General features: G+C 45.0%; 1 protein-coding gene across 3 annotated transcripts; it reads left to right on the top strand.

The window, feature by feature from the left end:
• Window positions 1-392: 392 nt before the first annotated feature.
• LOC119951792 (zinc finger protein 239-like) lies at window positions 393-5,422 on the top strand. 3 transcript variants are annotated; one of them, XM_038775144.1, is made up of 2 exons: window positions 393-637; window positions 3,394-5,422. In XM_038775144.1, exon 2 carries the CDS (start codon window positions 3,745-3,747, stop codon window positions 4,852-4,854), a length of 1,110 nt encoding a protein of 369 aa, XP_038631072.1. In that variant the 5' UTR covers window positions 393-637; window positions 3,394-3,744; the 3' UTR covers window positions 4,855-5,422. The 3 variants fall into 3 exon arrangements, with proteins under 3 accessions (XP_038631072.1, XP_038631074.1, XP_038631073.1); XM_038775146.1 differs by lacking the exon at window positions 393-637 and adding an exon at window positions 2,195-2,342; XM_038775145.1 differs by lacking the exon at window positions 393-637 and adding an exon at window positions 2,977-3,140.
• The last annotated feature ends 11,495 nt before the right edge of the window (window positions 5,423-16,917 follow it).

The following is a 16,917-nucleotide window of genomic DNA, read 5'->3' as shown; positions in this document are numbered from 1 at the left end:
GTTTCAAACACGAGCTTTCGGAGCATTGCTCCTTCCTCTGGTTTAACCAGACAAACAAATGTCCCATTGTTAAGGGAGCAAAGGATGTCAATGTCTTTAAGAGAGAGAGATCTGGGCCAAGCTTTCCAGAGTCTATGCCCTCCCTGGATTCACTTCCTTTCCCTTCGGTTGCTGCAAGTGGCCAATTGAAGGTGAGAATGAGAAAATAAATTGTTTTACTCACAGATGTTGGAGACAGGAGGAAGTTTCAGTTTGTGTGAAGCTCAATCTTCAGTTACACAATGGCAGGATTGGCTGGAGGACGAGAGTCCTTCCGGTCCTCCCACTCTTTCCATTGGTGAACACCTCAACAGGAAGGTCAGAAGGCGGGCTCTCCTTCGCACATGCGCAGCTTTCCCTCTCCCTTGCACATGCGCAGTTCCATGCCGGGGCGATCACCGAGCGGCTTCTCGCCCTGGCTGGAGCCGTCAGCCGGTTGGCTGGAAACCTTGTCTCGAGGAGGTGAAGGGCCTGCGGACTGGAACCCAGAGACGTCACCGCGGAGAAGCTGATTTCTATTGGCTGATTCAGTCAGGGCTTCATTTGGACGCCACAAAGCGGAAATTGGAGGTAAAACCTCCTCCTGTCTCCAACATCTGTGAGTAAAACACTTTATTTTCTCCCCCTTTCCATTTCTTTTCTCGTTCTCACCTTCAATTGGTCACTAGCAGCTACTGAAGGGAAAGCAAGTGAATCCAGGGAGGGTGCAGACTCTGGAACGTTTGGCCCAGGTCTCTCTCTCTCTTAAAGACATTGACATCCTTTTGCCTCCTCAGCTTGACACATTTATTTATTTGGCTAAAAGGATGGTCTCTTTCCTAATGTTCACAATTAAAGGGCTGGTTTCCCCAGGAGATGGCTGACATTTAAGGGGACAGTAAATTAATATCAGACAGAGAAATGTCCAGTGTTATATGATAGATTAGATATATTATTTGTGGTCCAGTAATAAAGTACATTTATTACTATTTCTAGTTGTGTAATATTATACTGTAGCTATGTTATATATTTCCATCATCGCTTCTCTCAGAGGGTTGAGAGCCTCTGAAATTCTCTTCCACAGGGACCAGTGGAGTCTGGGAGTCAGTGAATATTTTCATGGATGAGTGTGACAGACTTTTTTTAACGCATTTGTCACATTGCTTTTTTTTACCATTCTATGACAACAAACAGAGTAACAGAAAAATTGGGTGGAAAATGGGCACAGAACAGAATAAGAGATATTGCCGCATAAATACATGCAAGATATTGCAGAATTAATTCAGAACAGAATATTTGAGGCACCTGAGCCTCTAGATGAAATGCCGGATCAATTGAACAACCAGTAATCGTGTTAACATGGTGAGAAGGGAAAGAGGGGTAGATTCTATAAAAACAGGTGGATAACCATGCAGGTAGCACACCCCAAAATATTGTGAAACAGACTAACAACATAGTTGACTGAAATGAATAAGGTGAATTGAATGCAGTCATGGAAAATCCAGGAGGAGCAAGAATTGGAGCCTATGTATTTGAGATATGGCTCCCATACTTTGCTCCCAATATTTCAGACTTAGCGCAGAGTACAATTGTTAAAAATTCCATAGGGATGCATTCTGTAATCAGCCTTTCTCGTTTTGGATAGAGGGGAAATTGTCGCTACTCTAGGAGCAAAGGATATTTTTATGAGTGCCGACGGTCAGGATATTATGTAGCCTTTTTTCATTAGAATTGGTGATTCGCCCACCTAGGAGACCTAGGATCAGGAATACAGGTTTAGATTCTAAGGCTCTCTCAAAAATCTGCTCCAGTTCCCTGACTATATTTGACCAATAGGATTGAATCTTTACAGCTCCATAGGAACGTATATAGTCACTCTCAACCACCAGGCACATTGGAGTATACTAGGATCAAACCCGTGTCTAAGACTAGATGTAATATGAAGACTGTGTAGTATCGTAAACTGGGTCTCCTTCATTTTATTGCTGTTCAAAATTTCACTGGCATAGTCCCATATGATACCCCATGTCTCCTCATCAATATTGACTGCTAAGTCCTTGTCCTATGACTGCAACGTTCTCAGCATTGAAATACAGGATCTGGAATTTAGAATATCATAGAATTGGCTAATCAATTGTTTTGGCTCCACAGAATTCAGGATTCTTTCCACTAGGGAAATTGAGGAATCAAGACACAAATATGTCTTGTTACAGATAACATCTTTGAGCTGTAAATACTTAAAGGATTGTCTTGTGATGTCATAGCTGCTCAAAGGATGACAAGGAAGTGTCTCTGAACATGTCTCCCAGCCGACATCTCTCCAGGTAATAAATCCATGGTCAATGAGACCGGATGGGAAGTCTGGACTGTCCTGGACAGGAGAGAGAGTGGAAGTAAACTTAGATTTCCCTTCTAATTGGCAGACCAACCTCCACGCTCTGAGATTATTAATAATAACAGGATTATCACACTTATTTATGTCACCATAAATCAAGACCTGTAGAGGGAGAACTGACTGGTCTGCTTCTACATCAAGTGAGATGGACGTTGGGTCTATCCTAACCCAATCCCTTCTGGATTCTAGACGAGAGGCCAATTGATAATAGCCTGATATTTGGGAGACCCAGCCCTCCCTTAGCTCCAGCAATTGGAGCTGAACAAACTTGAAATACGGTCTCTTTTTGTTCCAGATAAATGCACAAATTATTCCATTAATTCCCCTAACAACTCTGGTTGACAGCAGTATAGGCAGCATCTGCAGAGCGTACAACAGTCTGGGCAACACATTCATTTTAATGAAGGTGATCCTCCCTCACCATGAAATCGGAAGAGCCGACCACCGGGCAAGGTCTCACCTAATAGTCACCATCAGCTGTGGAAAGTTGTCCCCATATAGGTGTCTGAAAGATTTTAAAATAAATTTTGAGTATATTTTTTTCTGATAAGGGCCAATTTAGCCTGGGCAATCCACCTACCCTGCACATCTTTGGGTTGTGGGGGTGAGACCCACGCAGAACGGGAGCATAAACTTTACACGACTCCCACAAGATGGAGTGGGAAATACCAGAGTTCGAGTTAACAGAAAGGAGGAGCTCAATATCTTTCTTAAAGTGCACAGTAAAGTAAGTATCTCTTATCAGGGAGGCAACAAACCTCCACATTCTTGACCTGGGGGTGAGATCCAGAAAAACTGGGGGGGAGGGGGAAAAGAGGGGGGGAATGGTCCACGATTAGGAATCTCCCGATGGTGCAAGAGGACAGCAGGGGTAGGATTGCCTTTGGCACAAAAACGTCGTCGATTCCAGTGTGACATTGATGTGGGGCTGGAAAACGGGTAAAACTGACAATGATGTCTCTTATAAATTGTTTTTACAGGATATTAGGCGAGGAGGAATTACAGACAGAAATCTCAAATGTCACGTCTCAATCTAACTGAGTCACCCGATTCCTTGGGACCTGAATGTCTTCGACCTATGAAAGCAGAAGGAGAAACGTTTGCCCGATCTGCCGGCTTCAAAAGATTTTAAACATCAGTGTGAAAAGCACCGAGACACACACCGAGTGAGAGTGTTCCAGAGCACTGACTGTGGAAAGAGCTTTAACCAGTTACACAGCCTGAAAAAACATTGCTCCATTCAAAGTGGGGAGAGACCCTACACGTGTTGAGTGTGTGCACGACACTTTAACTCATTGTCCGACCTGGAGAGACACGAGGAAACCCAAAACATGGAGAAACCGTGGAAATGTGGAGACTGCGGGAAGCGATTCAGAGTCCCATCTGCACTGGAAGCTCATCGGCGCATTCACACTGGGGCAAGGCCCTTCAGCTGCTCTCAGTGTGGGAAGGGATTCAGTGATCCATCCACCCTGCAGACACACCAGAGGGTTCACACTGGGGAGAGGCCATTCACCTGCTCTCAGTGTGGGAAGGGATTTAGTCATTCATCCACCCTGCGGATACACCAGCGATTTCACACTGGAGAGAGGCCGTTCACCTGCCCACAGTGTGGGAAGGGATTCAGTCGTTCATCCACCCTGAGGACACATCAGCGATTTCACACTGGGGAGTGGCCATTCACCTGCTCTCAGTGTGGTAAAGGATTCAGTGATCCATCCAGCCTGCGATTACACCAGCGAATTCATACTGGGGAGAAACCATTTATCTGCTCTCAGTGTGGGAAGGGATTCACTCAATTATACAACCTGAAGACACACCAGCGAGTTCACACTGGGGAGAAGCCATTCACCTGCTCTCAGTGTGTGACAGGATTCACTACTTTATCCAGCCTGAAGACACATCTGCGAGTTCACACTGGGGAGAAGCTACTCACCTGCCCAGAGTGTGGGAAGGAATTCACTACTTTATCAATCCTGCAGAGACACCAGAGAGTTCACACAGGGGAAAGGCCGTTCCCCTGCTCTCAGTGTGGGAAGGGATTCATTCAGTTATCCCACCTCCAGAGACACCAGCGAATTCACACTGGGGAGAGGCCGTTCACCTGCACTCAGTGTGGGAAGGGATTCACTCTGTTATGTAGCCTGCAGAGACATCAGCAAGTTCACACTGGGGAGAAACCATTCACCTGCTCTCAATGTCGGAAGGGATTTACTCGGTTATCCACCCTGAAGTCACATCAGCAGGTTCACACTGGGGAGAGGCCGTTCACCTGCTCTCAATGTGAGAAGAGATTCACCAAGTTATCCAGTCTGAAGTCACACCAGCGAATTCACACTGGGGAAAGGCCGTTCACCTGCTCTCAGTGTGCGAAGGGATTCAGATATTCCTCCAACCTGCGGAAACATCAGCAAATTCACACTGGGGAGAGGCTGTTGTAGAAGTGGGCCCAGGGTGAAGTACCTGCAATATAAATCTATATGTCTATTAAACGTGTAACATTTCAAATATGTATTATTTTGCAGATACACACTAACAATGTATCATCCTAGGTTAAAATGTCGTGTAGCAGGCTCTGAGGCATCATGGGGTAGCCAGCTGACTTGGCCACATTCCCTGTGAAGGAGATCACACAGAGAGCTGAACTGCCCTTGCCTGTAACTCCCAGACAGCTGCCTGTGAGGAATGCTGCCTCGAGCACCAGTCTGTAATGTGGTTAAGATCAGAGAGTCTTATCAAGGCGACCCACCCAAGGACAGTTGTTAAGGGGTCTAGAATACACCACGAGGGGGCCTCTGCCTGTTTATGACCTCTGACCACACAGCCCCATGCTGATAGTGACCAATAATTGTTACAATTGGATTGTGTCCAGCCGAGGTGGGCTGTGTAACTATTCGAATTGTATAAATATTGATGATTTTCTTTGTGCATTCAGCGAAGCGCATGGTGAGACCAGCGACCTGCTCCCCGCCAGTGTTAAATAATAAAGTGTTTGACGTTTGGAGCAGTCGAGAGTGTTGAGCTATTCTTTTGGATTCATTCCCGCTAACACGGTTCATCTTCTCTCAATGTAGGAAGGGATTTTGTGATTCATGGCATCTGGTGCGACACCAACAAGTTCACAGTTGATCAGAGGGGTTGGATTCTGTTATTGTTTCGGCTCTCAATTACATCCAAGACTGCATTTTGTTCATTCTGTCAGCTGGTCGATGGAGATGGTTGGGAGGTTACTTTCTGCTGGACTGGCCGGTCTCACAACTTTGCCTCCAGTGGGCTGACGCTCTTGAGCCTTGATGCGATTACCTGCCTTCAAATTTCATGAGGACAAAAGACTGAAAGGGTGTTGGAAGTTAAAGATATTTGGTTCCCATTTCTGTTTGGAACTCCCCAAAGTATTCCACGTTGCCATGAAGCTGGGGTCACTGCATCCACAGTAATTTGCTTTTATCCAGTGGTTATATGGTTGTTTTGTTTAATTTATCTGGGTGTTTCTCATAGAAAGAAACTGTCAAGGTTTGAGGGACACGTTATCAGTGTTAGATTGGGCCATTACAATTGAAAGTAAGACGACAGAGAGGCACTCGCTAGCAGTTCAGGAATTATTCCATATTTACATAATACTCGATTCCTTTAAGAATCAAAAATCCACCAGGAAAAGTGATGCAATCGTGGCTAACAAGAAAAGTTAAAGATTCCATTAGATCAAAGGAAGAGGCTCATAAAGTGGCCAAAATAGTAGTAAACCTGAGGAGTGCAAACTAGTTTTAGAATTCAGCAAAGGAGGACGAAGAAACTGATAAAAGAAAATAGAATATCAGAGCAAACTGGGGATAACTGGAAAAGCTCCTATGGGAATGTGAAAAGCAAAAGATTAGCAAAGACCAATGTGGGTCCATTCCAGGCAGAGACAGGAGAGTTTATAATGGTGAATAAGGAAATGGCAGAGAAACTAAACAATGTGTCTGTCTTCATGGAGGAAGATACAGAAATTGTCCCAAAAACACGAGAGAACTAGTGAGCACGGGGAACTGAAAGAGATTAGTATTAGTGAGAAAGTAGTACTGGAGAAATTAATGTGGTTGGGGCTAATGAATCCCCAAACGCTGCTGCTCTACATCCCAGAGAGTTGAAAGAGGCGGCTGTAGAGATAGTGGATACATTGGTGATTATCTTTCAAAATTCTATAGATTCTGGAATGTTTCCTGCAGATTGGAAGGTGGTAGATGTATCCTCACTATTTAAGGCGGGAGAGAGAAAACGGGGAACCACAGACCCATTAGCCTGACATCAGTAGGAGGGAAAATGCTATAATATTTTATAAAGGATGTGATAACATATGAACTAGGACATAGAACATAGAACAGTACAGCACAGAACAGGCCCTTCGGCCCTCAATGTTGTGCCGAGCCATGATCACCCTACTCAAACCCACGTATCCACCCTATACCCGTAACCCAATAACCTCCCCTTAACCTTACTTTTATTAGGACACTACGGGCAATTTAGCATGGCCAATCCACCTAACCCGCACATCTTTGGACTGTGGGAGGAAACCGGAGCACCCGGAGGAAACCCACGCACACAGGGGGAGGACGTGCAGACTCCACACAGACAGTGACCCAGCCGGGAATCGAACCTGGGACCCTGGAGCTGTGAAGCATTTATGCTAACCACCATGCTACCCTGCTGCCCCAGTAGGCCACTCGGCCCCTCGAACCTGCTCCACCATTCAATAAGTTCCCGGCTGATCTGATTGTAACCTCAACTCCACACAGGCCCCTTAGAAAATAAATCTGGGAGATAGTTATGGGGAATAAGGAAATGGCAGAGGAGTTAAACAGATATTTTGCATTAGTCTTTACGGTTGAAGAGACTTCAAATATTCCATTAATACTAAAGAATATAGAGGAGGAATTAAATACCATCACTAGAGATGCAGTATTCAACAAACTAATGGGGCTAAAGACAGATAAGTACACTATCCCTGATCACTTACACCTTAGGATCCGAAAGAAATGCCTACAGAGATAGTGGATGTGGTGAGACCACATCTGGAGAACTGAGAGCAGTTTTGGTCCCCTTATTTAAGGAAATATTTTATTGGAGGAGGGTAGAGAAGGTTCACTGTGATGATCCCCATTATGGAGGGATTCTCTTCCGGGCAAAGGTTAAACAGGTTGGGTCTCTACTCATTGGAATTTAGAACAATGAGAGGTGATCTCTTTGAAACAGACAGGATTCTTCAGGAGCTTCACAGGGTAAATGCTGAGAGGATGTTTCCTCTCATGGGAGAGTCTAGGACCAGAGGGCATCGTCTCAGAGATGTCAATTTAACACTGAGATGAGGAGGAATTTCTTCTCTGAGGGTTATGAGTCTTTGGAACAGTGAGATTTGTGGGGACAATTCAGCACCGAGGCTTCGCTCACCACAAACTGCAGCCAGAGCCCCGGCCCGCTCCCCAGGCAGTTTCCCCGCTCCAAACCCCGTCACCGCTTCAAACAAACCCCGGAAACAGCGCACTTCCACCGGGGAGGGAGAGAGAGACCCTCACCCCGAGACACCCCTACCTTCACACTGAGAGCCCCACCAAAACAAATAGCGGCCGCATTGCTCATGCGCACCAATGATCGTGGCCATTTTAAAGGCCGCTTGCAGCCGGCGTTATGAAAGACCGGCTGCTGCGTGGGGATTAGCGCGATCTGGGGAGCGCTGCGGACAACGGCTCCGCGACCCTCTCTACACCCGCCCGTGACCCACCTGCGGGCCACGTCCCCGAGTTTGAAGAACACTGTCTTAAAGTAACAACTTTTCTTACATTATACTCCATTTGGGAAATTTTATCCCACTTATTTATCATATATTTTTGTAGCCTCCTTGGGTCCTCTTCAAAATTTAATTTCCTACCTCTCTTTGTAACATTGGAACATAGGAGCAGGAGTTGGCCATTCAGCCCATCGAGCCTGCTCCACCATTCAATACGATCATGGCCGATCATCCACTTCAATGCCTTTTCCCCCACACTGCCCCCATATCCCTTTGTGTTATTGATATTCAGAAATCTGTCAGTTGGGCGGCATGGTGGCGCAGTGGTTAGCACTGCTGCCTCACGGTGCCAAGGACCCGGGTTCGATTTTGACCCTGGGTCACTGTCTGTGCGGAGTTTGCACATTCTCCCCATGTCTGTGTGGGTCTCACCCCCAGAACCCAAAGATGTGCAGGGTAGGTGGATTGATACTGGTTCTTGCAAATCAGTCCATCATTTTCCATATTTTTTAATTCTATCTGGACTAATTGATTCTATCAGCTTGCCCACCAATGATGTTAAACTAACTGATCTGTAATTGCTGGGGCTATCCTTACTGAACAAATGCATAAGATTTGTAATTCTCCAGTCCTCTGGCACCTCCAGCAAAGACTGGGGAATTATTGTCAGCTCCACTGTAATTTACATTCTCACTTTAACAGTTCCTCCCTATCAATTAAAAATAATATTTTTTTTATTGTCACAAGCAGGCTTATATTAACATTGCAATGAAGTTACTGTGAAAATCCCCTCGTCGCCACACTTTGGCCCCTGTTCGGGTACATGGAGGGAGAATTCAGAATGACCAATTAACCTAGCAAGCATATCTTTCGGGACTTGTGGAAGGAAACTGGAGTACCTGGAGGAAACCCACAGAGACGCAGGGAGAACATGCAGACTCTGCACAGGCAGTGACCCAAGCCGGGAATCGAACCCGGGACCCTGGCGCTATGGAGTAACAGTGCTAATCACTGTGCTACCGTGCCGCTCCGGCGACAAAGTTTCCTAGTCTATCTCCATAGCCTGGGTAGCATCTATATCCTTGGTAAAGACAGACAGTGACTTTAGTTTCATTTTGAACAGAGTGACAGTTACTGTGTCTCATTCTTTAAAAGCTTCTTCTTCACATTTCAACAGGTAATGGTAAGTGGGGGAAAAATGATGCACGTTGACACAAAAACAAGATACTGTAGTCATTCAGATAAAAGAAAATTACTGCACATGCTGGAATCTGAAACAAAAGCAGTAAAAACTCAACAATTTCAGCAGGTCTGACAGCATCTGGGGAGAGAAAGGGAGCTAATATTTTGAGTATGGATGGCTTTGACAAAGAGTCATCCAGACACAAAACATTTGCTCCCTTTTCTCTCCACAGATGCTGCCGGACCTGCTGAGATTGTGCAGCATAATCTGTTACTGTAGACATTCCCTGTCTGCCCAGCTCTATTTTGAAGTCCGCCCCTGAATTGTGTTGACATAGTTACAGATTTCCACATTTGAGGAACAAACGTTGACATATTTGCTCCACACCCACAGGGTTTCATCTGTTTAAAGCCAAAAACAGAAAGGTGCCGTTTTCTCCTGGAGTTTGCAACAAATTAGCTTTCAAAATGATGCAGAGTTTCAACTAATGAGGAAGCTCAGAGCTCAGGCCCGCCCCTCATTCACTCTAATTGGTTAGAGGACCAGCCACTCCCGTTCAGTCATCCAGGTCGCCCCCTCTTCCTATTGGTCTAGACCTGCTGTCAATCAACCTGGCATTGTGATGCAGAGCATGCGCAGTGATGCTGCTATAGTTGGACACCAGTGCGGAGACGCGGGAACGGAGTTTGGAGCATGCGCAATTGCAGTGTTGGCCTCGGGAAGGGACTCCTTTGTCCCGGAGAAGCGGAGTCAGCGGCAGGCGGTGGGTGGGAGGATCTGCAAACCCTTCAGAATCATTGTCAGCTCCCTGGTTTGCAGCTGCCGGGAACAGGCCCAGGTTAACCATCCTGCTTCAGAGACTGGAGGATGGTTCACACCAGAGGAGGGGGGACAGTAAGTAAGAGCTGACACTTTGCACTCAAATCAATGAGGATTCTAATCTCTGGGAAGGAAGGAAACCCTGGGAGGTGGGCGGGGAGGATTCACAAACACCCGCTGGAGGCCCCAAACCCCCAACAGGAACCTGCAGGTCCCGAGTTTGCAGCTCCCGGGGCTTGTTTACTTCTTGTGCAGCCCAAGTGGGCGGGGCAGCAGGGTCCCAGTGACCAGGAGGGAAAATGATTGATTAATTGATTTTATTCTCACTTTGCAGAGAGGCTTGAGAATTGAACCCAGCCAGAGTGGAGGCAATGGGTCAACTGGAAGGAAAATAATTGTGAAGGTGCTGTGCTGGGTTTGGCGAGCTGACCAACTCTCATGGTGAAAATTAAGGTTGCTGTTTGCCAGAGCTGTTGGAGCATAGAAGCAGTAAGGAACATGGTTCTGTGCAGTGACAAAGATCCAATTTATAGGACAGACAATATCCAGGCAGCATGCAGACTGGGACAGTGAACTCAAAGATATTTCTATAAAATATGGGACTGTTAGTCACCCTGGGATTTGCATTCAGCACAGGGAGGAAGAGAGTATATGGGAGTAGGATTTACTGTTTTGCAGCTACAAATGAGGAAAATATGTTGTATAGAAAATAGAATTGTATGTTCAGGATTTTTCTCAATATAACGTTTTGTAAACTTCTTTTCCAGGGCACTAGAATGGGTGGATTTACAGACAGGAAGCTCAAACTGAGCATCACAGCATGATCTGACAGAATCACTGAGTCGCCACGGCCAGAATATCATTAGTCATTGAGTTTGGAAGGAGAAATGTTTGCGTGTTCTGCCTGTGTGACACCATTTCAAACATCATTGTGACTGGAAAAGCATCAGGACACACACTGTAGTGAAAGTGTTCCAGTACATTGACTGTACAAAGAGCTTTAACCAGTGAAACAGCCTGTAAAAAAAGTCACACGATTCGCAGCAGGGAGAAACCATACAGGTGTTCTGTGTGTGTGGACAAAGCTTCAACGGACTGTCCAAACTGGAGAGATATGAGGAAACTGGCACCATGGAGAAACCGTGGAAATGTGAGGATTGTGGTAAAGGATTCAATTCTTCACCCCGGCTGGAAATCCATCGTCGTGTTCACACTGGGGAAAGGCCGTTCAACTGTTCTGTGTGTGAGAGGAGATTCACTCAGTCATCTGCCCTTCGCTTACACCAGCGAGTTCACGCTGAGAAGAAACCATTGAGCTGTCCAACCTGTGAAGAGAAATTCAAGTCTTTATCCATCCTCACTGAACACCAGCGAATTCACACGAGTCAGAAACCATTCATTTGCTTTGTGTGTGGGAAGGGATTCACTCAGGTATCCACCCTCCAGACACACCACCAAATGCACACAAACGAGGAACCATTCAGATGCATCACCTGTGGAGAGAGTTTCAGTCAGTCAACTGACCTCAGTGAGCACCAACGCACTCACACTGGGGAGAAGCCGTTCACCTGCTCCGTGTGTGGGATGGGATTTCCTTGGGCATCCCAATTGCTGACACATCAGTGGGATCACACCGGGGGGAGACGGTTCTCCTGCTCCTTGTGTGGAGACGGGATTCACTCAGTCACAACACCTGCTGAGACACCAGCGAGTTCACAAATGACTGCAGGGATTGGAATCTGCTGTTTTGCTGCTGCTAATCACATCCAGGATTGATAGTCTGACAATATCTGGTTTGATTCTGCTGATGTTAACAATCCCTATAACTGGCTGCAGTTTAATATTCTGAAAATGTCACTGATTTTTGGGGCTGCAATGTCCCTTTTAAAAGCCCCATCTGTGATATTTCTCCTTAATTCAAGAACTCTCAACAGGAACACATTTACAGTAAAATTATGAACTTGTACTTCAATCCTAACTTGATCTTTGATGCAAATCAGTGTCTAAAAGGTTCCACTGATTAACATCTCCAATTAGAAAGTGCCGATTAATCCTTGCTGACAATTCTTACTGACTTCTTCAGTGTTATGTCCATTATGTAATTACATTTTGAAGGAAACAAAACAAACAGTGAAATATTATATACAGGTACTGTAAAAACGCACATAAAAACCTTAACATCAACATTGATACTGATGAAGTTTGGAAGTCGCTGAGTTGAATCATTTCTAACACAGCAGCAGCAACATTTGGTAAAGGTGGAACCCACAACAAAGACTGGTTCAGATTCACTCAGCCAAGATGACGTCTGTCATTGAAGCAAAAAGCAAAGTCGACCTGATGTGCAACATAAACACAACAGCTAGAACACTGCATCACGTGAAAGTAGTCAAGACAGTTGTGTAAATATCACGGAGATCCTGCGCAAATAAACATTGGACCAGCCTCTGCCAATAATTCCAAGCTGCCTGACAATGGAAATCTATGACTGATGGGGTCAAGAGGGCGCTTTGTCCGACCATCACCAAAGTTGTGCGGCTGAACTTGGCAGCTGGTGAAGTTCTTACCAACAGAAGTAAACAGATGTCCTGCTGGGTTGGTCACGACTGTGAGCTGGACATCTCCCAGACTCTGATTGTCTCTCTTGCAGCTTCCATGGTTGAGTTGGACAAGGAACCCTCACCAGTTGAGCTGGAAAAGGCCATTGATTGCTGAGCAAGCAGAAAGGTACCCGGCAAGGATGGAATTCCAGCTGATCTGCTTACACACGGAAAGTCCCATCGGCTGTCACACCTTCATGACCTCCTACATCTCTGATGGGTGACAGGAACCATTCTATACTTGTGATGCAAAACCATCACAATATATAAAATCAGCAGTGACAGAGGAGATTCCAACAACTACAGGGACATCTCACTCCTTAGCATCACTGGGAGGACCTTCACTAGGGTCATGTCTAAAAGATCCATCTATTTGCAGATTGAATGTATCCAGAAGCACAGTGCGGTTTCTCTGCTGACAGGTCTGCAGTGAACATGATCTCCACACACCAGCTACAAGAGAAGTGAACAATTGGTATTTAATCTAAAACGCCTATGCTGAGAAAAGTGAAATGTTATCATTACTGAGTGAAAGTGAACCTTTCAGTGTGAATCACAATTTAATTGTACAATTGGAAAAGGCACCAAAATGTTTGATTCCCTAAAGACAAACTTCAGCCGTACATAGAAACATAGAAAATAGAAGCAGGAGGAGGCCATTCGGCCCTTCGAGCTTGCTCCATCATTCATAATGATCATGGCTGATCATCCAACTCAGTAACCTGTTCCCCGCTTTCCTTCCACATCCTTTGATCCCTTTTGCCCGAAGAGCTGTATCTAATTGCTTCTTGAAAGCACACAATGTTTTGTCCTCAACTCTTTCTGTGGTAGCGAATTCCCCAGGCTGACCACTCTCTGGGTGAAGAGATTTCTCCTCATCTCTGTCCTAAATGGTCTAACTGTATCCTTAAACTATGATGTATGGTGCTGGCCTCCCCCACCATCGGGAACATCCTTCCCGCATTTACCCAGTCTAGTCCAGTTAGAATCTTATAGGTTTCCATAAGATCCCTCTCATTCTTCTGAACTCCAGCGAACATCTTCCTAACTGGCTGAATCTCTCCTCATACGTCAGTCCCGCCATCCCAGGAATTAGTCTGGTAAACCTTCACTGCATTCCCTCTATAGAAAGAACATCCTTCCTCGGATAAGGAGACCAAAACTGCACACAATATCCCAGGTGTGGCCTCACCAAGACCCTGTATAATTGCAACAAGACATCCCTGCTCCTGTACTCAAATCCTCCTGCTAATAAGGCCAACATACCATTTTCCTTCTTCACTACCTGCTGTAGCTGCATGCTTACCTTCAGTGACTGGGGTGCGAAGACACCCAGGTCTCATTGCATATTCCCCTCTCTTAATTTATAGTTATTCAGATAATAATCTGCCGTCCTGTTTTTGCTACCAAACTGGATAACCTCGTATTTATCCACATTATACTGCATCTGCCATGCATTTTTCCACTCAGCTTGTCCAAATAACACTGAAACATCTCTGCATCCTCCTCACAGCTCACCCTACCACATAGTTTTGTGCCATCTGCAAATTTTGAGATATTACATTTATTCCCTCATCTAAATCATGCATATATATTGTGAATAGCTGAAGTCCTAGTACCGATCCTCACGGTACCCCACTGATCACTGCCATTCAGAAAAATACTAGTTTATTCCTACTCTTTATTTCCTGCCTGCCAGCCAGTTTTCTATCCATTTCAATACACTATCCCCAAACCCATGTGGTTTAACTTTACACACTAATCTCTGATGTGGAACTTTGTCGAAAGCCCAAATAAACCGCATCCACTGGCTTCCCCTCATCGACTATTCATCAGTTACATCCTTGAAGAATTCCAATAGAGTTGTCAAGCATGATTTTCCTTTCATAAATCCATGTTGATTCTGTCCAATTCTGCCACTGTTTTAGCTTTAAAACCTTTGATCATGGACTTTAGAATTTTACCCCCTGCCATCACGTTGATTGGTCTATAATTCCGTTTACTTTCTACCTCCCTTTTTAAAGAGTGGGATTACATTAGCCACCCTCTGATCTGTAGGAACTGTTCCAGACTCTATACAATCTTGGAAGATGACCACCAATGCATCCACTATTTCTTGAGGCACTTCCTTAAGTAGTCTGGTATGTAGATTATCAGGCCCCGGAGATTTATCGACCTTCAATCTCATCAATTTTCCCAACACCATTTCTCTACTCTGATTTCCTTCAGTTCCTCCACTCACTAAACCCTGCATTCCCCAACATTTCTGCTATGTTATTTATGTCATCCTTTGAGAAGACAGAACCAAAGTATATAGTGAGTTGCTCAGCCACTTTGTTCCCCATTATAAATTCCCCTGTTTCTGATTGTAAGGGACCTACATTTGTCTTCACCAATCTCTTTCTCTTCACGTATCTATAGAAACTTTTACAGTCAGTTTTTATGTTCCACGCAAGCTTACTCTCTTACGCTATTTTCCCCTTCCTCATCAATTTCTTGGTCCTCCTTTGCTGAATTCTAACCTGCTCCCAATCCTCAGGTTTGTTGCTTCTCCTGGCCAATTTGTTTGCTTCTTTCTTGGATCTTGAAGTAATGTTTCAGACCTCCCAAACTGTGGGAAGCTCTACCCTCTTTAAGAAGGTTGAAGCTTACCTGTGAAAGTTAATGTTCTTGCTTTATTTTTCTTCAGGTTTATTTCAGTGATTTGGAAAGGTGCCTTAAGGAGAATGGGGGAAAATGCTACAATTGGGCAAAGCTGAAACCCCCTTCCCAAAAGAATTGGAAAACAAAGTTTAAAATGGTGTTTGGTTCATCTTTGATCTGAAAAGGAAAGTCACCTAAAGTCAGCACAATTGGGCAGAGTTGGGAATGTTTGCTCCAATCCCTTTGCAAACAAACAGAGAAGTTAACCCTTTCCACTGACAGCTCGGTGACATAGAACATAGAACAGTACAGCACAGAACAGGCCCTTCAGCCCTCAATGTTGTGCCGAGCCATGATCACCCTACTCAAACCCACGTATCCACCCTATACCCATAACCCAACAACCCCCCCCCCTTAACCTTACTTTTATTAGGACACTACGGGCAATTTAGCATGGCCAATCCACCTAACCCGCACATCTTTGGACTGTGGGAGGAAACCGGAGCACCCGGAGGAAACCCACGCACACAGGGGGAGGACGTGCAGACTCCACACAGACAGTGACCCAGCCGGGAATCGAACCTGGGACCCTGGAGCTGTGAAGCATTTATGCTAACCGCCATGCTACCCTGCTGCCTGACAATTTGCCTTTTAAAGATTTGGCTTTAGCCCAGTTCTTATCTTTCAAAACAGGGTGTTTGAGAATGGGAGATATGGGAGTTATCTCCAAACTGATTTCAAATACTTGTGTCTCTGATATACAAAGACAATATTGTGTGAATGCAATTACTATTGGACAGTAAAGTTTCTCCAGGACTCCTGAATGAAACTGAATAATAATTAATAGGATGGTCCACTTAGAATAAGATATAGAGAAAATCACATGACCTAATGAGAAATTGAATAACTCACCCTGGGGAGAGTTCAATAGAATAGATCAATATTATATCGATGTACATTCCAGTGGAAATCAGATGAGTAAATTGATAACTTTCTCTTGGAGATAAATGTGTCCCTGCCTCTGAACTTTAAAAGATAAACTGAATTGATTGGCCATTGACTGAGGTATTGGAGCCAGGCGGGGAGAGAGAAGTACAGATCCTCCGACAGAGATCCCACCCCCCTGTCTGCCGCCAGATTTTTTGGTAAGATCAGCTGAAAGTCCAAGAGTGACTTGTGTGGCACATGGAGCCTGATATTGGGATCCCAGTGTGGGTGTGCTGATGTGGGAATGCATGGTGAAGCTGCACTGAAGAACGGGTCCCAGACATACTCAGCTATTCAATAACAGAACAACATTGAGTGATTAATGTGGTCAGTAGAATGAGACAACATTTTAAATCATTATGATATTGACACATACTCCACTGAAAAACTGACTTTAAAACAATCAGAGTATAATTATACACACTACATCAGCGGGAGTGAAATTGAAGTGAAAAGGGATCTAGAATCTGGATTTAGAAAATATCCACAAGGTGGAGGTAGGTGAACA

This window comes from Scyliorhinus canicula, chromosome 17 (assembly GCF_902713615.1).
Source record: "Scyliorhinus canicula chromosome 17, sScyCan1.1, whole genome shotgun sequence".
NCBI lineage: Eukaryota > Metazoa > Chordata > Chondrichthyes > Carcharhiniformes > Scyliorhinidae > Scyliorhinus > Scyliorhinus canicula.
Note: the sequence above shows the minus strand (reverse complement) of the source record. Positions and strands in the feature narration are given on the sequence as shown.